Source organism: Pipra filicauda, unplaced genomic scaffold, assembly GCF_003945595.2.
Source record: "Pipra filicauda isolate LSUMZ 115617 unplaced genomic scaffold, ASM394559v2 scaffold12_size5214236_pilon, whole genome shotgun sequence".
Lineage (NCBI taxonomy): Eukaryota > Metazoa > Chordata > Aves > Passeriformes > Pipridae > Pipra > Pipra filicauda.
In genome coordinates this window covers 1865743-1888074 of record NW_024103763.1, presented here as the reverse complement: position 1 = coordinate 1888074, position 22332 = coordinate 1865743, and the positions used below count along the sequence as shown (strand labels likewise).

Below are 22332 nucleotides of genomic sequence, written 5' to 3'. Positions count from 1 at the left end.
TCATTAGAATACTCAGTTCTACTTTTTTTATCTGTATTAAACAGACGTTCACCTCTAGAAAACATGAATTTGTCTTATATAATAAGATAATGCTGTTTTCCAAAGTGGTGAATTTCATGGTTGCTCATAATTGTGGTACCACATTGTTACCTCAAATAATTTCTAAAGCAACTATTAACTTACAAGACTCTTTCCTATGCATACTACTTTTCTAAAATGAAGTACTATCTTCCCTTTCCTACTCCTCAAAAATTACCATGATTTCTATCAATTATAAACAAATACTAAAGGACTAGAGTTGTGTTTAAAAAATTAAAATTCCTAGGGAAAAAACTGACCCAGTAAGATTCATAAACAGTGAAGATGATGAAAGCACAATCAGGGGTTTGCATCAAACTCTAACCCCTCTTTGTTTGCAGCCCCTGCTTTTCACATTTTGCTACTATCTTCTAGCAGGCACTTCAGCATGGGATTACATGTTTGCACATGTTATTCTGCTTATTTAATTGTAATGCATTAATGTTTACAGTACTTTAAATATACAGAACCAGGTATGGAGAGAGAACCTGTATGTGTATATTTTAAATAGTTATGCTTGATTTCACGGTTTCAATTAGCATTATGAGATGGCCATGTTATTCACAAGTGATAAGCCATGAGACATGCAAGTCTTCCTAAACAAGGGCTGACACAACCTTTGTGAACTCCTGTCTTAAATGTGTCATTGCTTTAGAAACTTTTTTAGCCATTCAGGAAAAAAAATCTACTATTGTTAAGTGACCCTAGTGCACCCTAAGCAAGACTCAGAAGGACCTGAAGTGAATGAATTTCTGAACAGGTCATAAACATGAGGAAAAAAATATTTTTTTTAAAGGATATTTCTTAGCTGTCTATGAGAAGAAGTTGATTTTAACTTTAGTTCCTGAGGTGAACTCTGGATGTAAGTGAAATATTTTCAGACCAATGAACACAGGTGGATATAGTCAGAGAAGATGAACTGAGAGCTTGTGGTTAAAAATGCTATTACACTCTGCTTAAAAAAATCTTGAGACTTGAAACACTTGGTATTTCAGCCTGTCATGATCCTGTACAAAGAACAGAAGTTATGCAGATTAAAACACACATCTATTGCGTACTGTGTAAGGCCTCTGTCCCAACTATTTTGCAGTGCAAGATTGTTCCCAAGAACCAGTGTCTTTTATCTAATCTGTCCAATCTACCTGCAGAGGGTAGGGTCTCTGCCCTCGATTTTCAGCACAAAACTTTCCATGACCCAGCAACCATCGATGCCTCAATCTTTTTTTCCCTATTGAACCCCCTTTTGCAGTCTGCACTGGCTTCAAGACATGCACGCAATCTTACACGGATCAAACTCCATATAGTCTGTGCTAATCTTAACAACATGATGTCATCCAAACACCATAGTATTTGTGAAACATGTTTTAATATTCTACATCTTTTGATCTTGTCTCATAAATCAATCCCTTCATCTCCTTAATTATTTTAATTGCTCTTTTTAAAATTCCCTTCAGTGTAATTTTCTAACAGGAAGATTCCCAAAAAATATCCCAGGCATGACCTAGTTAAGTATCATGTAACAGAGTAGTCATGCCAAAGAAGTGGAAGAGAAAGTCTATTAGTTCCTTCCTCAGCAATGGGATCCTTCACATGGAGGCTTAAATTCCATGGGCTTTGTTATTATGCTTTTCTGTAAAACCATATGTAATTTACTGTCTGCTTTCACTCCTACATGTTGATATTGTGAGTTTCTTCCTCTTGTTGAATGTTTTCCTACAGCTCTACCAAAGTTTCTAAGATGAACTTCTTCTTTTCCACGCTTTATTGAATTTGTTCATGCTGTTTTGCCAGCTTTCCCAGTTCCACCTAACATAATGAACAGCTGCAAAAGCCATTTATGGCTAATAACCATTCTTTAAGTCAAAGTTTAAGAAAGAAAGACTTCATATTTTTCTCTGAAATAATTTATTAGCCTTTTCAGCTCTTCAGTTGAATCCACTACTAATCCATAAAATTCTCATCCATATAAAAAAGGAAACAGTAAGACCACTGTTCTTTTTTCATCAGCAAATTTAATTAAAAAGATGACGCTCCACCTCTCCTCGAGTGCCAGTCTGGAATGGTCGGCCTTAAGCTGTAAAATTAATGCCAGGAAAAGATTTGCATGACATATTGATGTTTTTTCTGTAAACCCAGCAAAGCTGTTCGTGTGTATGTAAGGGCATAATTTAGCTAGGCACCTGGCACATATGAACAAATACATTTGAAGGTACTTAGGTGACAACATCACTATTACCTTCTTCCAATTATTCCACAATGGAAAGATAATGTAATTGGTTGAACTGAACACAAGGCGTTGCTCCCATTGAAGAGAGCAAAAATCAATCCAGAAAGTTCCTTTATGGAATGAAGTAACTGAAACCACTCCAGCTGCCACCAGCCATGGTGAGAGATGTAAGAGATTTTAAAGTGTAGGGATTTTCCTGGCTGTCTAATGGCAGCTGCATGTTCGGAAAAAAGAATGGTAGAGAGTTCAAAGCAGCAAAAAACCACTGATTTTGGTTAGAGAAAAAAAAGTCATGGCACTAAGAAAAATAAGAATTCCTGATGGAATGGCAACAAGGGTACACAAGCCACCCAAAGAGAACTATGTAATCCCCTGTAATATCCAGGATTGAATCAAAGATGTTGAATGGGAATCTGCAAAGCCATATATTTTAGCTAATTAATCATTAAAAAAAGCCTCTCATGCATGAGCTGTCTCAAATGAACAACAGCTGATGAAAGTGTAGTTACTACAGAACTGCAGATGTCTGTGCTTCCTCTGATGCGTATCCCCAGAGAACATTTTTGCTTTGCTCAGAGTGCCTGTGTGGAACTATAGCTGTTCAAAACAAGGATACTGTAAATTTCCCCTGAAAAAGCCCCACCTTATTCCAAGTGAATAGAAATAATCACGGTAGCACATTGGATTACACAATAACAATTACTTGTAAATCTCTTAATTTAATTGTGGAATCATGTGAAACCACGGCATGGCATTGTGCAAACCTGCTCTCAATCCTGCAATAAAATTAAAGGAACTAAGAGCTGGCAAAGCTCATAGGAACCGACAGTCAAACATCTTCCCCTGTACTTGGCACTGGTGAGGCCACACCTCGAGTACTGTGTCCAGTTCTGGGTCCCTCAATTCAGGAAGGACACGGAGGTGCTGAAGCAGGTCTAGAGAAGGGCAACAGAGTTGGTGAAGGGTCTGGAGCACAAGTCCTATGAGGAGCGGCTGAGGGAGCTGTGGTTGTTTATCCTGAAGAGGAGGAGGCTCAAGGGTGACCTTATCACTCTCTACAACTCCCTTGAAAGGAGGTCGTAGCCAGGTGGGGATCAATGTCTTTTCCCAGGTAACCAGAGACAGGACGAGAGGACACAGTCTTAAGCTGCACCAGGGGAGGTTTAGGTTGGATATCAGGAGGAATTTCTTTACAGAAAGGGTGATTAGACACTGGAATGGGCTGCCCAGGGAGGTGGTGGAGTCACTGTCCCTGGAGGTGTTTATGCAAAGTCTGGACGTGGTACTCAGTGCCATGCTCTGGTTGGCGTGGTGGTGTGTTCGGTCATAGGTTGGACTCGGTGATCTCAGAGGTCTTTTTCAACCTAACTGATTCTGTGATTTTGTGATTCAGTGACCAGTTCTGTAGTTAACTGCTTCTGCACACTATTTTTCTGGGTTTGTAGCTGCACGTGGTTAGTGTAATCTTTGCCTTCAGGACGCTGTTTTACAGTTACCCGTTAGACAAGAAAAAATGACTTTAAACAAAAGGCCTTACAGAGGCCCTGATGGTGGTCCCTTTGCAGCGGAGGCTGGCGGGCCCCCCCGTGCCCACCGCGGGCAGCAGGTGAGGTGCAGCAGCCCGAGGCCACCACTGCTGCCGCCGCCGGCATCGGTCCGCGGCCTCAGCGCCAGGACACCACTGCGGGACTTCACCGGGCTGTGTGACCACCATCCCGAGGGCCTCCCCAGGCTATTTTTCGGACGCCCAGCCGCGGCCCAGCCCCAGGGGGTGCCGATCGACCCCTTCCCTCCCGCCGCTCCGCTGCGGTCCCGCCCCGCCGGCCCGGCCCCGCCCCGCCGCCGCTCCCCCCCCGCGGCGCCGCCGCAGCCCCGCGCGCATATAGGGCCGCTCCGCCGCACGGGCCGCGCCGTCGCCGCCGCTCCAGGCATGGCACAGGGCTCTACCTCACTATGGCAGCAGCAACGCGGCACAGCACCCTGGACTTCCTGCTCGGCGCCACAGGTAACGGCGGCGCAGGAAGGCGGGGAGGGGGGCGCGACCCTTCCCCCCGTGGCGGGGTCTCCCTGCGGCCCCGCCGGGAAAGCGCCGCGTCCTCCCGCCCTGCCGGCCCCGCGCGGGCGCCGCCTCCCCCCGCGGGCCTTTCTCGGCGCCCCCGCGGGGCCGGGCGTGCCCGCGGTACCCGCCGCTGTCCCCGCGGCCAGGCGGGCCGCCCGCCGCGGCCTCCTGCCCCGAGCCCGCCGCGCTGGGGGCAGCCCGGCTTGGGGAGGGCGGACGTGCGGGTGCCCCCGGGCCGGGCGATCCCCGTGGCGGCCCCAGGGCGCGCTCTCCCCGCGGGGGCAGGGGAGGCGGGCGGGACGTGCCGCGCCGCGGGCCCGCAGGGGTGGGGGAAGGAAGGAGGGCCTGTCTGTGTGCGACCGGCCCGGCCGGGGCTCCCCGCGGAGCCGCCCCCGCACCGCGCTGGAGGCCGTGGGGATGAAGTGGCTCTCGGCTCCCGCCGGGCGGTGCGGGAGTGCGGTGCGGGATTGCCGGGTCACTGCGGTGCCGCTCGGACGCGTGGAGGGAGCGATTGGCGCTGGAGCCGCGGGCTGTGGCAGGGCCTGAGCCCGTGGGGGTCTGTAGGGAGCACGTTCGGGCCGGGAACCGCGGCGACAGCCGCGTTCCTGAGGGGCAGGGATGTGTGGACAGGTTTGATGGGGGAAGGGGGGGGAGCTGCCGTGGGCGCCAAAGCGGCTCGGTGAGTGCTGAGCAAGGCCGCGGGCTGGGTCTGGCCTTCCCGCCCCCTGTCTGGCCTGGTGTGTCGAACCCCTTTCTCTCTCCCTTTTTAGAGGGAGGGAGGTGTGAAGGTAGTTCCCTGCATCTACAGTCAAAATCTATTAATAGGTTGATTTGAGAAAGAGAGGTTCCTGAGTGCAGGGGCTTTGCTGCGTGCTGTGCCCTTTGTGGCATTGCTGTGTGTGCACTTCAGAAAGCCAGGAGCTGGGAGGGGAAGGTAATAGTGGAGCTGTTCCCAAGCAGTGCACTTTAGGGTATTGTAGTGTGTTTCACAGTGAAAATCTTGCAGTTTTCATTTTACAGAGATTTTTGTAGAGCAGCTCAGCCACTCAAATGATGATCCAATGGTCAACGAGGTAGTCCTGCTGTCCTTGCACCTCGTGCTTGTCTGACCTAGCGTGAACAGAATTAGGAAGCTAAACCAGTATAAAAATTATATTTGTAGATACCACACAGCCCCCTCAACAAGCTCTCTGCCTGCATAGTTCCCTGGACTATCTCAGGTTCAAGAGTTACATCAATGACTGACTTCTGCGGAAGAGTCAGAATTGCCAGGGATAAAAGTAGGACTAGATGTATTGCAAATAAGCCACGGGTATGGTGGCTGTTATGTTATATAAAGAACAATGCCATTAATTAATGTGGTAATGATCCTAATTATTGTCTTGGCCTTGGATAGGCTTTTCTATCCATTTCCCTTTACTTTTGAAGATATTGGTTGTGTCCTTCTCTGACCAAGATGGATGTGCCTAAATAGGTGTGGGTTGATGGACCAACTGTAGAAGTGTTACCATGTAGATCAAAGGAGGGAAGAAGGCTTTTTCCCTTCTTATGTTTGGCTCAGCACAACAGACATCGTCAGTGAGACGTGAAGAACTTTCTTCCGCCCATGACAGCTTGGAAGTTGGCTTGTAGTTTTTATGTGGACTTTTTCCCTTTGTCTAGTGTTTAGGGCCCAAAGCATGAAGAGTTGTTTAAGTAGGCAAAATTGGTGAATGTACATGTGTAGTTTATGTTACAGCGTTTGAATGCTGAAACATGGATTGTCCACTAGTTGAGGTTTCTGCTGCAAATTATGTGGGCAATAAAAGTTCTGAATAGTCTGGAATTACATGAAAAGGCATTTAGTAAAATTAAATGTGTGGTTTTGGACCTTCAGATCTTGTGAGAATAATACGTTATTTCTAGATCTCAGCTGAACCTGTTGCACCTCTACGTTTGCATTCTGGAGAAGGCAAAATCTGTGAATTTGGTAAATGCACGCTCCTTGTTCTGCAAAATATTAGCTGTGTCCTCATTTTTCAACGAGTATGTATTTTTGGGTAGATATAACTGTTAAAGTTGCCAGGTTATCCTGGAATCATAGGATGGCCTAGACAAGAACGGAAGTTAAAGATCACCTATTTCCAATGCCCCTGCCATGGGCTGGGACACCTTCTACTAGGTCAGGTTGCTCAGAGCCCCATCGAACCTGTCCTTGAACACCTCCAGGAAAGGGACATCCATAGCTTCTGTGGGCATTCTATCCCAGTGCCTCACCACCCTCACAGTAAAGAATTTCTTCCTGATATCTAACCTAAGCCTATTCTCTGTTTGAAGCCATTCCCCCTTGTCCTGTCTCCAGGTAAATAGTCTCTCTCCAGATTCCTTGTAAATTCCCTTCAGGTACTTGGAAGGCTGCAATTAGGTCACCTCAAAGCCTTCTCTCTTCAAGGCTGAACAATCCCAATTTTCTTAGTCTTTCCCTATAGAAGAGATGCTCCATCCCTCTAATCTTGGTGACCCTCTTCTGGAACCTCTGGAATTGCTCCAACAGGTCATTGTGCTTCCTGTGATGGGGACTCTGGAGCTGAACACAGTATTCCAGGTGGGGGCCTCACCAGGGCAGAGTAGAGGGGCAGAATCCCCTCTCTCACCTACTGGCTGTGCTGCTTTGGATGCAGCTCAGGGCATGGTTTGTTTCTGGGCTGCAAACTCACATTGCTGGGTCATATCCAGCCTCTCATCCACCAGCAGCCCCATGTCCTTCTCATCATGGCTGCTCTGGATCTGTTCATCACCCAGCCTGGATTGATACTGGGATTTGCCTCGACCCAGGTGCAGCACCTTGCACTTGGTCTTGCTTAAACCTCATGAGGTTCCCATGGGCCCACTTCTTGAGCTTGTCCAGGTGGCAACCACAGCACTCAGCTTGCTGTCATCTGCAAACTTGCTGAGGGTTCACTCACTCCCTTTGTCTGTCACTAATAAAGATATTAAATAACACTAGTTCCAGTACAAACCCCTGAGGGGACACTGCTTGTCACTGATGTCCATTGAGACTCTGAGCCATTGATCACTGCCTCTTGGATGCGACCATCCAAACACTTTCTTATCCACCCATTGACTCCACCTCTCTCTAATTTAGAGAGAAGGATGTTATGATGGACTGTGTCAAAGGCTTTACAGTAGTCCAGGTAAATGACATCTGTAGCTTGTAGGAAGGCAAGACTTTAGGTTATGAAAGCAAGTTTGAACAATAGTTTGTTTCATTGCAACACATCTTGAAATAACTGCACATGGTTATGATGGCACTTCTTAAGAATCTGCTTGTATGAGTTGTTATAGGTGGTTGAAGTAATTTGTATACGTTTCTTGGTGTTCACTTTTAACATAGCAGCTATCTAAAGGCTTCAGTGTTGCTGCTGAGCATCAAGACTGAACATGACTGTTAAGGGTGGGATAGTATTTCTGAGATGTTTTCTGTGATCTGTTTATTACTTTGTTCTCTGTTGTGTGTGACTTGTCTTCATCCTCAGTCTTGAGGTTCTCTGTGAGTAAAGGAGGGTGGCTATCTTTGGGTGGCAGTGAAAGGTTCTGGAGGGCACAGCTCTGCATGAAGAAGATGGGATTTTGTCATGTGGTAATTTATTAATGTGTCAATCATGTGCAATTATTTGCTAGCAACTGCCTGTGCTGCAGAAGGTGCAGGTTCTACTGGGTTGTTCTCACTGTCTGACTTACTTGGCACATGACAAAGCCCTTCAATAACAGCTTTGCTTTCTTCAGGCAGTCCAGTTCTCTGGGACTATTGGGATTGTGGTGCATTCTTTAGGATTCCCGTGTGTACAAAGCAAGGATCTTGAGAGTGATAACTGTCACATTAGGCATTTCTTAGTATTTGCCATCATCACTTCCGTAAGGTGGTTGAAAATACTGAGAGAGGTCAGCAATGTCAATAAAAACATGGATCTGAGAAGTTAGAGGACAAAACAGGTCCTCTTGTGTTGGTTTAAGGTGGGGAGGAACACAACCCTGTCTTGGGAACGGGGCTGCATGAGCTGAGCGAGGCCATGTACTTCTGTTAAAAGCTGCCAAGTTTTTTCAAACTTAAAAAAATTTATTGAAGTATGGTACAAAAATGTATTAGTCAAAAGAAGAAAGGCACTTTTGCCTGTCTATATAACTGTCAGTTAAATATAAGCAAGCTTGAATCTCTGATAGCTGGATAGTGTAGCCTGACTTTGGTGATGGTCTTCTCAAGAGCTGATTAAATTAGCAACCATAGAGCTCAACCCTTTGAGAAGACATATCTGTGACCCGGGAGATAAACAGACAACTTTAGCAAGCAAACAGTATAGTGTTCCCTATTCTAAAATACAAGAAAACTACTTTAACATTTATAAAAATGGTCACAGATAGGTGGCCTTCCTTAATTGGGGTGTAGAAGGCCTTAGTTGTGTATTTTTTTATCCAAAGGGATGAATTTGAGACTCCTCAAGTTATTTATTTTAAGGACTTTATTATGAAAGTATGTAGATACTTGATGCCTTAGACCTGCACAGGATTGATTTTAGATATACTGTATGTTGTAAATCTGCTTGTACATGGGAGTGTTCCCGTCCATGCATGAATGTGTCATATAAGCTTAGTTTTCTTGGTTGTTGAGTATTGAATTGATCAGTGTTCTTCATATTTCTCTAAGGGTGGGAGTGGAGATAATATGGAGACTCTGGGGAGATTTGGATTCTTCTGTTTGCCTCGGAAAGCTACTTTGAAAAGACATTTAGTTGGAAATTAGTTTTAACTGTCTGCAGGTTTACTGTTTGGGATTATTGTTGGGGGGTTATATATAATTCATGATACGGTGGCACAGACAGTTCTGCTGATGATATTCAGGGCCAGGGCACAGATGAGTGAGCTGGTGGAGGAGGGCAGTGATGACCTGAGCTGGCACAGTTGCTGAAACAAATTCATACAAAACTCTTGTATGAATTAGCACACAATGGGAATGCGGGGGTTGGAGTGCAGGTAAGGCAATCCTTGAATTTTTAAGAAAAATGATAGATTGATGTGTGTGCACATGGTCTGTTTCTCCTCAAATGAATGTTTTTGTGGAGATAGAAGGGAATTACCTTTTGTGGGCTGAGCGTGCTCTGTCAGTGACTTTGTTCCTGTCTGCAGAGTCTACTGCACATTCTGAATCTGCGTGAGGAAAGAGTTTTAATTATAAGTTGTTCTAAGTTACTCTCTTAAATATTCTTTCAGTATTGAAGTTTTTACTTAAGCTTTCAAATTGTTAAATATTTGAACTGCGTGCACTTCAACCAGTATTTTCATTTTTGTCTTTGTTTTGATTGGAAGTCTTGATGTTCTTCATAGAGCAGTACCACAGTTTTGTGGTACTTGTTTTTGGCTGTGCTAATCTAAATTTTTGGAGGGGAGAAAGTAGACAAGGTTGAGTTTTGTATCCCTTTGAGAAGCCTTGTTAGTTGAGTTTCCTCACTTGAAGGACTAATTAAAAAAATACCTTTCTGAAGGGATGATTTCCCGGAAAGAGGAGTGTTTAAGAGAACTAGATGAGGAGGAGGAGTGCTGTATTGGCTTTTTCTTGTGACCGTCTCTGAAACCTCTACCTGAATTTCTCTCTGTGAAAACTCTATATGAGTTCAGCTGCTCATGTGCTTTTAGCTTTATTGTGCTGTAGTAAAGATGATTTGGAGTTGATACTGGGTTTGGTTTATTTAGCAGATAATCAGCAGTTTTAGCTGTTGAGTCATGTTTCATCCCATACTAAGCATGGAAATATCAGAGAAAGCAGAAGAGATGGCTGGCACTGAAAAGTTGATGTTTTTCTTGAAGACTTGCAGGGTTGTTTTTCAAGTAAGTCAAGCTTGTGTATGAAGGAGAAGGGCTTAAACTAATACTAAGTACTTGGAAATTGCTAAGATTATAAATGAGAAGCCTCATCAATAAAATCTTTGAGCACTTAGCTATACAGAGAGTGATTTTTAATTTCATGTTCTCTGTGATGGGTGCTTTTGTTGCCTGATGTACTAGAGATGCTGGGGCTTTGTTTTTCTTATGAGGCAAATTTTGGCAGGAGCTGACTGCAGTTAGCTTTAAAAACACGTTAAGTATATTTGAACATGTTGTGGGGGAATGGCACCTCTGATCCTTGTAGCTAAATTTGACTGGTTCTGTCAAGTATTGAATTGTCTGAAGTGCTGAAACATCTGATTACAGTGATAATGTGCAGATAATATGCTTATCTCTTTACCTTAGTGATTTAGGGTATGCTAGCAAAATGTGCTGACTCCTTGACTATGATGTGTATGCGAAGACCATGTAAATAAAGATTAAACAAGACTCAAGTGAATGTCTCTGGACTTGCAACCTTGGCTAAGGGTGTGTTTGCAGCTACTTTGCAGCTGCGGTTCAGGAGTGGGTCTGTTTTAGTTATGTTCCCTTAGCAGCCTCCTTGAGTGGTGTGGGCTCGGCCTGTGCTTTTGGCTGGGCTGTTCTGAGCTGAGCCCTGCAGGTCTCCACAGCCTAGTTCTGACAGGTCTGGACTGAGAACTGGCCTGCTGTGTGTCAGAGCACAAATGGGGCTTGTCAGGAGGTGTTAATACAGGAATTAATAGCTTTCCATTTTTAGTAGTAAGGACTTCTATGAACTCATTCCCTGCTTTAGTTGGTTTCTAGTTTTGAAGATTAAAATGCTTCATGACTGGAACTCTGAAAATATAATTATATGATTCTCCAACATGACGTGGAATTTTCAATGGCTGCTTGCTGAGACCTGAAGGAGCTGTCACCTGCAGAGGTGGAGGTTAGCAGCATGGGACATATGTTTCAGGAGGATCCGATTAGAGGCTGCTGGGCAAATTCCTGCAGGAAATGAAGACTGCTTTTGACACATCAGTATTTCCTGTTTCAGGTACACTTCTCTGACCATGCCTTTTAAATAGCAAAATCCTTGGAAGGAGAGGAAGGTACATATGACAAGTACTAATCACTTTTCTTAGTGTTTCTAAAGGATGGTCAGGTACTAGGTGATGAAAATGGCTTGAGAGATGTAAGTGAACAGGAGAGCTGGCATTACTTAGGCATCCTGAAGTTCTGTTACCAATGCATTTTGTCTTTTTTTTTTTTTTTTTTTTGAATGGAAGGGCTGCAGATATTTCAACTGGTGCTAAGATTCAAAATGTGAACAGTCTTTGTATGCCAAATGATAGACTTCAGTTTATGCGTTAGTGGGAGAGACAAGTGAGGTTAGTGGAGTTGAGGCATTGAAACCACATTTGTTGATATTAAGGCTCAAGCTACCCATTGTAAGAAGGAGGTTTTCTGAGTGCATAAATACTCTGTGTAAAGGTGGTATGCCAAAATTACATGTGAGGATGTTAGTTTGCAAATACCTTTGGTTTACCTCTTGACCTACTGCTCAGCTCTGATAATCTGTTGAGGTGAAGAGTTACAAGAAGTTTAATGAAATGATGTCTTTCCATAGCAGAGTTAGACTTGACTAAACAGTAAGTCTGAAAGAGTATGTTGTGAGACTTAGATGCTTAAAAGGTAAAAGATACTGCTTGTGGGTTGTTTAGAACAGTGTGACAAATATTTCGCATCATCTAAGCAAATGTTACTTCTGTATTAAAGAACAGTGACCTTGTATAAAGTGGAAAAACCTTTAAGACTCTTACAGGGTAAAATAGCAATTAGGGAAAGGAAAACCGTTAAAAGCTTTTTTAACTAAACTTTTGTGTGAATATTGAACAGCAGTGAGACTTCTGGAATGCAAAGCCACTGTTAACTGTGGAAGCCTAAAATGTTTTTTCTTTCAGAGTTACTAGAGAGTGGCAAGACTTTGTGATCTGTTGTGCACCATTCCAGAAGATAAGCATTTAAAAAGTTGGTAACTGTTATAGGATGTCACATCATAACTAGCTGCAATTAGATGCAAGGTATAGAAAAACTATTTTAAAGCATGTATTTTATCAAATAAAAAAGGAAATAATTTGTAAATGTCAGGATGAACAGGAGAGACTTTTTAAACATTATTTAACTCTGCATGTGTTTATTGTGAAAGGTATAGTAACCTGGCAGTTCTTTTCTCCTCTTTCTGACTTTTTTTTTTTGAAGGGGCAGTACTCAAATAGCTTCTCCTTCAGAGTTGTCCTGGCTGTCAGAGTTTGACATGCTTAGTGTCTTAAACTTGTTTTATAGAATGTTCTTGTGGGACTTGTCCTCTCTAACTGAAAAACATAATATGGTCCCTCAGGTGCTTCCAGCAGCAATGAGGGTCTTCTAAAAGTTTTGCCAAAAGCTAAGAAGGAAAAACCCCTCTTTTATAGTTTCTTGTGGTGGATTGTTTTCAATCTTCTGTAGTGCATTGTGCTGCAGGAGGCATCAGGAGTGAGCCTTCAGATACCGATGAATCCACAAGCAGAGGGACCCTGTATTTGTGCAGTAAGCAAACCAGGACAAGTATGTTTGCAGTGGTTGATTTCCCAAGTAACTCTCAAGCAGAGCTGTTCGGTTCATGTATAACCATCATTTTTAGTTGAATTCTTGCTAGTGTTTTAAGTAATGAGTTGCTGGTTGTGTTCCTGACTTTTTTTTTTTTTTGGTAGTTATATAAGAAAGGCTCCAGATTGTATCTGTGTAGCTCTGTTCTCTTTACATTAACATTGGAGACTTGGACAAAGATTATTCCGTATTCCATAAAGGTGATATGTGACTGTATGAGCTATCTTAGAAAGTGTGTTTGTGTGCTAGTGCCATCTGAAAGCCCCTCTATATATTTTGTTACTTTGATCACCCTTATTAGAAAGTTGTAGTGTCTTTTGAAACTACAAGAAAAAGTTCAGCTTTAAAAAGGTGATCTTGGGAAAGTTGAAGTAGCTTTTCTTGTGTTTTTTTCCCTGTGCTTCCACAAACCTAATTCTGGTGAGTGGCAGAAGAAAGACCAATCATCTTTGTGAGATTCTTGCCATGAGGAGAAGATCAGGGAAGAAGGTGGATATAGTTTTTGGAAGGTGCATGGTACTCTTTATTCAGAAGGAACATATCCTGTTCCTTATTGATATGTGACTTTCCAAAAAAAATTTTCTTGGTGCATCTGAGCAAAAAATCTGAGACTGAAAGAAAATCACTATCTTCAAAAGAGCAAGAGGAAAGATTCAATCAACTTCATCTTGATGATTCCTGGGAAAGTGATGGAGTAAGTCTTGGAAACTATTTTCAAACCTCTTGAGAACTTGAAAGTGGACATAGCTGACATTACTTTCCAAAGGTGAGGTCATGCCTAGCCCACCTGCTAGCATTCTGTGGTCAAAGGATTGGGTAGTGATTGCTGTTAATCTAGACTTTAGTAGGACTTTCCATGCTCTCCAGTAACATCTTCATGGACTATGTGGTGAAGTACAGTTTAGAAAAATCTAAAATGAGGTGGATTGAAAACTGATCTGCTGGGCCCACCCAAGAAGTGAGCAGCAACTGGAAGTCCACTATTGAGCTATGTCCCTAAGCACCATGTCAAACTTCTAAACATATATACTAATATATAAAAAATACCTGATGAGGCGACTGGAGAAGCTGTACTTTCCTCAGTGGTGCCCTACGACAGGACAAGAGGTAGTGGGCACAAATTGAAACACATGAAGCTTTGTCTGAACATGTGCTGGATATGCTGTATATCTAGATAGCTGCCTGACCTGGCTGTGCCAGAAGGATGCACACAGAAAGATGTCTTAAGTAGAAAAGTTGAATGTCTGGGAAGAGGCTTTCAGAAATACTGCACTGACAAGTTCTAGTGTTTGGCAGAGAGCTTTGTTATCTCATGTGGGTTTGTGTTTTTTGTGTGTTCCTCTTGGCAATGTGAACTAACATAAAGGTGGTAGTGCAGGGGAAGAGAGAGAGTTGAATTCTCCTGTTTGTTGTTGGGTTTCTTTAATACTTTGAGAGCTCATTCTGATTCATGATTGTTTTACTCATCGTTTCCCAAAGGACATTTGGATGAAGAGTGACTTAGATTGGCTGTGGTGAATATGTGGATGTGACAGTAAGTTCATGCTCTTCCTGTTGTGACACAGTATAGCTGGTTTTGCCTGTATTCACTGTGTAGCTGGAAATCCTTAAGAGTAGGAGTGTGGAAGATGTTCTGTGGAAACTCTTTAGGAAAAAGCAGCCTCTGCTCTTAACTTTGTGTGATACACAATGACATGGAGTAAGTGCACTGGAAAACTTGATCTGTTTTCTTATGGATGGGTGAATAGTAGGTGACTGTTTCCACTTGATGCCTGCCCCTTTACGCCTGATGGATGATTTTTTGACTTCTGTGTATAAATGGGTATAATGAGGATGATCCTCACAGGTGCAAATTGATTGAAAGGAATAATTTTAGTATAGTTTTCTGCTTCCTTCTGTTTTCTGCTTTTGCAGAGCTGGCAAGGACAAAACAAAGGATTTTTCCTGTGTGTGTGTGTCTGGGTTCTGATGGGAGACTTTCGAACTTAATACCTGGGAGGTGTTTGTTGCTAAGGCCAATTGTTTTTCATTTATGTGTGTTAATATGTCAGGAAAAAGCTGCTGCTTTGTTTTAGGCAGTAATGAAAGCAGGGGCTTTGGAGTGTGCTCCAAGGGGGGGTACTTTGGTTCTTGTGAGGCGCGGGGTTATTTTGTTCTTGAAGGATAGGGACCTCTTTAGGCAACTGTTGGTTTTCCAAGTCCTTAGTTGAGCCAGTGTCTGTTTCAAACAGCAGTGTTCTCTGTGCACTCATTTTCCATGCAGACAGATCCATTTAGCTAGGACAAAAGGAGTACAGTTCTGAAGTTTTAAGAAAAAGATTGCTATGGAGGTGGTTGGTGACTAAATGATAACCAGTTATCTGCAAGTTCTTATGTATTGCTCTATCCTCTCATGTACGGTGGAGAGGGGAAGCTTGTGGGATGGGGCTGTTGACTTTCCATAAACTACTGTGACTTTTAGCTCTCAATTTGTTTTAGTGCCTAAAAGAAAGCTAGGGCATGTAAAGTACAGGCACAGGAGCCCGAAGCTTCTCTTTGACTCTGGATTTTAAAATTTATGAACAATTTGTTCACTAAACATTTCTGCAGCACACCTCTGATTCTGCAGGTTTTTTATGATTGAGATACCATATTGGCATTGGAAAAATGCCTTGGATTAGTTTGAGTGAGATCCTCTGTACACCTATAACCTGGTGTCTCTATTTCCAGTAAGTGGTGGTGGAGGGAGGCACTGTGAGTGGCCTAACTTGACTCTGATGGGCTCAGTGCCAGTGCAGTCAGGTGTGCTGCTGTAGCAGGCTGGAGGCACAGTCTCCTGCTGCTCTTCTTGAACTGCCCCTGGGACCTCACCTGCTTAGAAATTAATCTCTCTCAGGTGTGCTCCCTTCGTCATTTGTACCTGACACCTCCCCCCGGTCTCTGTGTATTTCCTTTTCCTGTGATATTTTTTGAGAATTGGACTTGCCTGTGTGCAAGAATATCAGACTTGCATTACGCAGCAATTTATTATACTGAAACAATATAGCAGCCATTCAGGTTGCTGTTTGCTATTATCATATTCTGCATTTTATCTCCTAATGTGTGCTAACTCCTTAACTTATTCTTAATGAAACATTTAATTTGATTTTCGTTTTCTTCACCTTTCTCTATTGAAAATGTAGCTACCAAGGGAAAAATGCATCAAATGCAGAAGCATATATAAGTGCTTTGATGTGTCCTATTATTTTGGTTATGTTACATTCTCACTTGTTAAAGGAAATTATGTAAAATCAGGGTAAGAAAAATTTGGAGTTGGAAATAGTGTGAATATTTTCAAATGAGAGCTAATCTGCTCCCACTGCTTACTAAGATTTTTGTCAATATCTGGTATGAGGATGTCTCCAACCAGAATAGTCTGGCTCAATAGCAGATTACTTGAGCTCCTTGTTGGAGTATCTGGGTGAAACTAGCTGGTGTTTTGCATGAGGCGGGCCTGGATGCTTACAGTAACTGAACTTTGAAAGCTCTCATGTTCACAGATTACTCTCAGGTAATGGCTGTTTTGCTGCTCAGATGTCACAGGAGTGTTTGCAACCTCTGCGAATCATCTCTTACGTGTGCTGGGATTCAAAAACTTTCTGGCTAAACTGGGTGATAATACTCCTGAAAAATATGTATATCTCAAATCTTATACAGTGGTTTTTTCTTTCTGTTCTCTACAGTTGAAACTCCAGGCATTTGCCATTTCTTCTACCAAATACTTAAAACAGTATTTCATTCTTGGTAACTGGAGTCTGTTTCCTTTGTTCTCGAATAGAAGAAAAAGTAGTAACTACTTGAATAAACATTTTGATGTAGATTCAAAGGTGTTCCTATTGTTCTAGTCATCATTGTCCTTTTTGCTTATGAATGCTTGATCAAGCATATCTGAGCTGGGAGTGAGGCAGTGGTAAGTGGATTTGGGTGAGAGATCCTGAGATTGCTGAAACTTCCTGATGCCTTCGAGCAACCACTTGTGCCTCGGACATTTTATAAAGGAGTTTCCAACTTGGGAGAATTAATTATCCCTCCAAGGCAAATCTTGTGTGGTATAACTAAAAAGAGAACTGATGAAAGAGCATGTTGTTTTAATTTCCTAAAGTTAATAGCATAATAGGAAGGCCTTAATCAAGCTTGTGCCTGGGTGCTTAGCAAAGAAATCTGCTGCTGAGTGATGAGCAGGTTGTGAGGGATTGGTGTGTTCATGAATCAGAAAAATATCAGTGATGTTTGTCCTGCAGCATCTGCCAGGATACACGTCACAGGAATACTTGAAGCTGTTGAAAACAGGCTAAATGTGGCATGAGCACTTCAGTTCTTCCACTCTGTTCTCCATCTTACTATGTCTTGCAGGAGCTGTGGAAGTGAGATGTTCTGGGGCTCGGTTGCATACTAGTTCATCTTGGATTTCATGCTATTTTACTGCCCTGGAAGGGTATTGTATGCATTATTAAACTGAGTTCCTGTTTAACATTGTTATGGTGGTGACTTAAGAAGTAAGGAAGGGACAGAAATGAGTATATGTCTTGGAAAAGTTGAGGGAGAAGACAAAGGAGTGGGGCAAGGAAACAAATGTGAGGCAGAAAGAGTGAACCACGTCTGAAGTGACAAGTTCTTTGTGAGTGTATTGGCTTGGAGCAGCTGCTCCTGTCCTCTCCAGAATGAGTGCTGATGCCTGCCAGAAACTGCAGGTTTAAAGTGTGCATTGCAAAGTTCCTGTCCCAGTGCAAAGCTGCAGAGATTAGAATCAGTTTAAGAACTGTGGCTTTTAATTATGGCCCCACTTCATCTATGCTTTTGATGTCTGAAAACAATGTTGACTTGATTGTTGGCCCACTGTAACCACAGCTATTGGGCAGACAAGCTATGTCTTCTGAGCCTTAATTATTGCCTGTACCATGGTAGTACCTGATGCTAGATTGGAAGCCTGAAAACTTACTGGTACAAATGATGCAGACTTTTACAGGAAGGGGGGGGAGTAAAAATCTTCATAGTGGTGGTGGACTCTGTGTGGTGTTTTATCAGTGGTGAGACTGAGAAGGGGCCAGCAGTTAAATCATTTACAGAATTTAGTTCTTCTATTGGTTCTGTTTTCCCTTAATTTGCCACATGGGGAATTAATGAGTGAGGAACAAAAGTTGAAAAGTAAGTATGTATCTTAAAACATGCATCAAGATCAGATAGTTTGGGCAATGAGAAGCAAAACCTTTCCATTTTTATTAAATATCCTTGACTGTTGAGGAATTGGTTTGGTCTTGACTTTGTTTGAGGAAGATTAAAGTAAACACTATCTGTTACTTCAGTCTGTCTGGTTAAAATGTCCAGGGGTAATTGAGTCCAGCGTTTACAGATGGGCAAACATAATTTTCAAGTAATCAGATTTTTAGCTTAGTCTACTGTGGAGTTTCACAGAGATGATAGATGAGCTAAATTTGGATTTATTTGGTGTGGGCTTTTTTGTTTCTTTGTAGCTGGTACAACTCAATAGCATCCTGGAAACTTGCTGATTATGTCTGCAGGCTACACTTACTAGTTTCCAATGTATTCCCTGCATTTTGGAGGCAGAGATTAAAACAAAATAATTACCTTGGGAATAACTCTTTAGTAAAGTTGTGATGGGGAAGAATATCTGTGCTGAAACATTGGGCTATAAGCTGTGCCTCCATAATGTGGCTGTGCCAGGTGGTTTCTCTGATAGAGTGACTCTAAATCCTGGTTGCATTACTGACATATTACATGACCATAGTGGTTTAGATCTGTGTTTGTGAAGCAAAAATTATGATAGTTGCCTCACTAGGACAGCCTGTAGATAATTACTTTGTTAGGTCTCTTCACTGGCATGACAGTCCTTCCAGTTTTGTTCCTCTTCTGGTAAGTGCAGCCTTACCAGCATCCTCCATGACCTCTCACCTTGTTGATTCTGAAGTAAATAGGCAAAACTTGCAATTTGTTTTTGAGACACTTGTTTGGAGAATCTAAAGTAGTTATAATGAACAATGTTGTGGGTAAAAAAAACCCACAAAACTGTGTACAGCAAACTTGAGGCTTCTGAAATCATTATGTTCTGACTGAAGAAATGTCTTTATAGACAGATCATGAGCTTACTTTTGAAGATAATTGCCAGAGTAACCTCAGTTATTTCCAAATGGGTTTTTGTGTGCTTTTCTGAGAGATCTCTTGCGTAGCATCAGGAAGATTTCAACTGGAGACCATCTCTGACCTGGATGTTAAAAATGGATGTTTCTGTAGGGATATAGGGAATAGATTGGTTTGCCCTCTCTAGTTTTCAATGCCTTTGTAGTTTCCCTGTCCTACAGCTCAGCATTTTTTTCAAACTTTCACGTCAGTGCTGTGGTTTCTTTTTGGGATTATTGTTTGTGTTTTAAATGATTTTAAAAGTAATTATATGAGTAAGGACTTGTCTGAATTGTGATACAGAAGGTGACCAACAGTAGTCATAAAGAAAGTACTATTACTATATCCATAGCAGATAACCACTTCTGCTTAGGTGTGAAAACTGAATTTAAAAGAAAACTGTTTGGATCCCCATGCAATGAGAAACATCTCTGGGGATGGAGAGAGAAGATACATGAAGGATGTTGTTCCAATGGTGCTCAGATATTAATCCAGGCTACCAGAAAAAACTGCTCAGCCTTTCAAGGAAGGCAGAAGTGACTTGAGTGGAAAATCCTTACTGATTATTATTTCTCTCTTAATCTTGCAGCTGATTGCAATGCCGTTCTTAAAGCTCTACAGCCCATTTTTCAGGAGCAGGGAATGACAGAAACAGTTCATAACTGGGAAGACCATGGTTATTTAGCAACCTACATCAAAAAAAATGGCAGGTGAGTGGATTTTATCGCTGTAGATTATATTCCCACTGTCCTCCCTTACAATATTTATTTCTCCTCATGTTGGGTTTCCTGTAGTGTTGACAGGGCAATCTGTTGCATATGAAGTAGCTAAAATAAAGCAAACTGTTTATAATCTGGAGTATGTCATCTTGCAGTTTGGATATCAGAACAGTTGAACTGACTAGTCTGGTCTGTACCACAGTGTGGTGCCTTGGTCTCAGGACCAGTCCTTCCAGATGCAGGACAGCTCAAGTCAGTTAAATGTATTTGTAATTCTTCTTACCTCAAAATGTCTAAATATGTTCTAGTCTAACCTTAGCATGTGAATAATGAAACCTTTCTGTCCCTGTTTTGTTGTGTGTTCAAATGCTATATTCTATACTTCAAATTATCAAGCAACTACTGAAGTAACTAACAGCGTGATAAGGGTGATTGGTGTCATTAGTGACACTCACATTAAGCTCAGTCTGCTGGGGCAAACAGGTGAGAAAAACCACATTCACTTTATTTCCTGATACTGCTTTACAGTGTGAAGGTTAGTTGATTATGGTTCCATTAATCTGTGAACTACCACAATTTTATTGCACTTCATTTGTTTATAGTTGTTCAATTACTTCTTCTTCACGTCCATTGTGGCAGTTGCTGCTTTTGGGTTTTTTTTTCTTTTGGTGGTTGGATTTGGGATTTGTGATTTTTTTTTTTTTTTTTTAATCTCTACTTACTTTGTTCTCTAGGATTGAAATTAAGCTGAATAAGCTTTAATTTTTTGGCTATCTTCTGCTGGGTGTTCGATTAAGCAACTCATTTGGCCGCATTTGTAACATATGACAACTGCTAAGGATTTTTAAGTTCTCTTTGTAATAAGAGAGAACAGGTATCTCTAGAAGGAAAATCATATCCTAGGTGTGTGTTTTGCCTGCTAGAATTTGTCTCTGTATTTACTGTGTTTGAACATATTTGTATGTACATCTTCATATCTATCTATTTTATATATATAAAATAGTTTAGAGAACTACACTGGCAAGCTTGGGACCCAAATTAAGGTAACAAGTAAGCTGATGTGACTCTAGTCTTATGTTTATCATTCCCAATTGTGCTCCATTAAGTGCTTGGTATAGTTCAGTTAGCTTTTTCAATGTGGCACTGGCTTTTTCTGATTTAAATTGTTTTCTATACTTGATGTACCTATAAAACCTTGTTACTTATATCTTGTTTTTGCACAGCCTTGCTTATTCTGTCTTTGTTATGTGTGCTTTTGTATTCTTCCTAAATAATTCCAGTTCTGGATAACTTTTTGTTTCTGAGGTCAGTGAAAAGATAGCAAAATTTACTACTCTGGTGCTATCCTTCCTCTATCCTTACTTGGTTAAGCTTGTAATTAATTCTCCTAAAAAGATAATATCCAGGATATACAACCTCTGAACAAATTAAAGATAAAATACTAAAAGTAAAAAAGCCTTAGAAGATTTAAAGGTTGACTTTCTTTAACTACATAGACTTTATTTGCTTTCCTGTGTTTCCTTGAGTTTGAAAGTGACATGAGATGTGAATTCTCAAACTGGGTTTCCCCATTGCAAGGTCATCTGATCATTCCCCTGAAGAGGACAGCCCCTTCTAAAGGAACAGTGTCCAGAGTTAAAATTATCTGTCTTTTGACGTGTTCCAGGAACTTTCTAGAGAACAGATTTTCATTGTATAACTTTTCCAGGAGGTAGTTGAACTGGCACATGGAAGCATCTCTGAGAAAAAGGTCCTTATGAAACTCTAAATTTTAAAATATTTAACTTGATTTCTCTTACTGCACTGCCAACTGGAAATACTTATTGCTGCAAATTCCATTGTCTTTGTCAAGTGCTGGAGTATAATACTATTGAATGTGTGAAGGGAGAGAAGATGTCAAAGTTGATTTCTCTGCGTAGGAAGGGTAGGGAGTAATTAATGAGAGAGACAAACCAGTACACTGGTGTACAGTGCTCTCATGGATACAGAGGAGTTGGTCAAGTTGCCAGTTTCCCTGGTAAAGCACAGACCACATATGGATAACCTTATTGCTCTGACTATAGGCTTGGCAATGTATTGGAGAACTATAAATTAATGAAATCTACCTTTGTTCAGTTGCTTCAGAACTGTCCTCATGTGGATAGCATCCTGTTCTCCTCACTTCCACCCAGTGCCCTACCATGCTGTTTCCTGAAAACCATGTGTAATAGATGAGCTTCAGCAATTGCTGAGCTCTGGGACAGATTTCTAAGTGGGTTATTTCCTGTGTGTTTTGCTTTCATTAACCTTGTACTTTCCAGCATCGTGACACTTTGAATAGTCCAGCTTTTCACTATGCAGCTAAATGCAACCTTTTACACCAGAGAATGGTTCACAATATTCTTACTATGAGAGGGTGAAGATGGGGAAAGTGGGCCTAGTGGACTTCCTGTCGGGAAAGGGAAGGGTCTGTTTTTTGGGGTGTGGTTCTGTATACCCCTGACCATTGTTTACTGTTGAACTTTTAAGAGAAGCTATCCAGGAGAACATGCTAAACATAATGAAGAACTGCGGTTTGGGATACAGCCTCAAAACTGAAGATTGAAGAA

The 22332-nt window shown here is 42.0% G+C and overlaps 1 protein-coding gene across 2 annotated transcripts in view; it reads left to right on the top strand.

The window, feature by feature from the left end:
• Positions 1-4154: 4154 nt before the first annotated feature.
• The window catches only part of SMS (spermine synthase), a 50217-nt gene continuing 32039 nt past the window's right edge, over positions 4155-22332 (top strand). The window contains exons 1-2 of one of the 2 annotated variants that reach the window (XM_027731102.2): positions 4155-4310; positions 19615-19735. In XM_027731102.2, the coding sequence (XP_027586903.1) occupies positions 4259-4310; positions 19615-19735 (173 nt within the window). In that variant the 5' untranslated portion in view covers positions 4155-4258. Of the gene's footprint in view, positions 4311-5695; positions 6334-19614; positions 19736-22332 lie in introns of those variants that run through there. The other variant, XM_039377879.1, reaches the window with a different exon arrangement.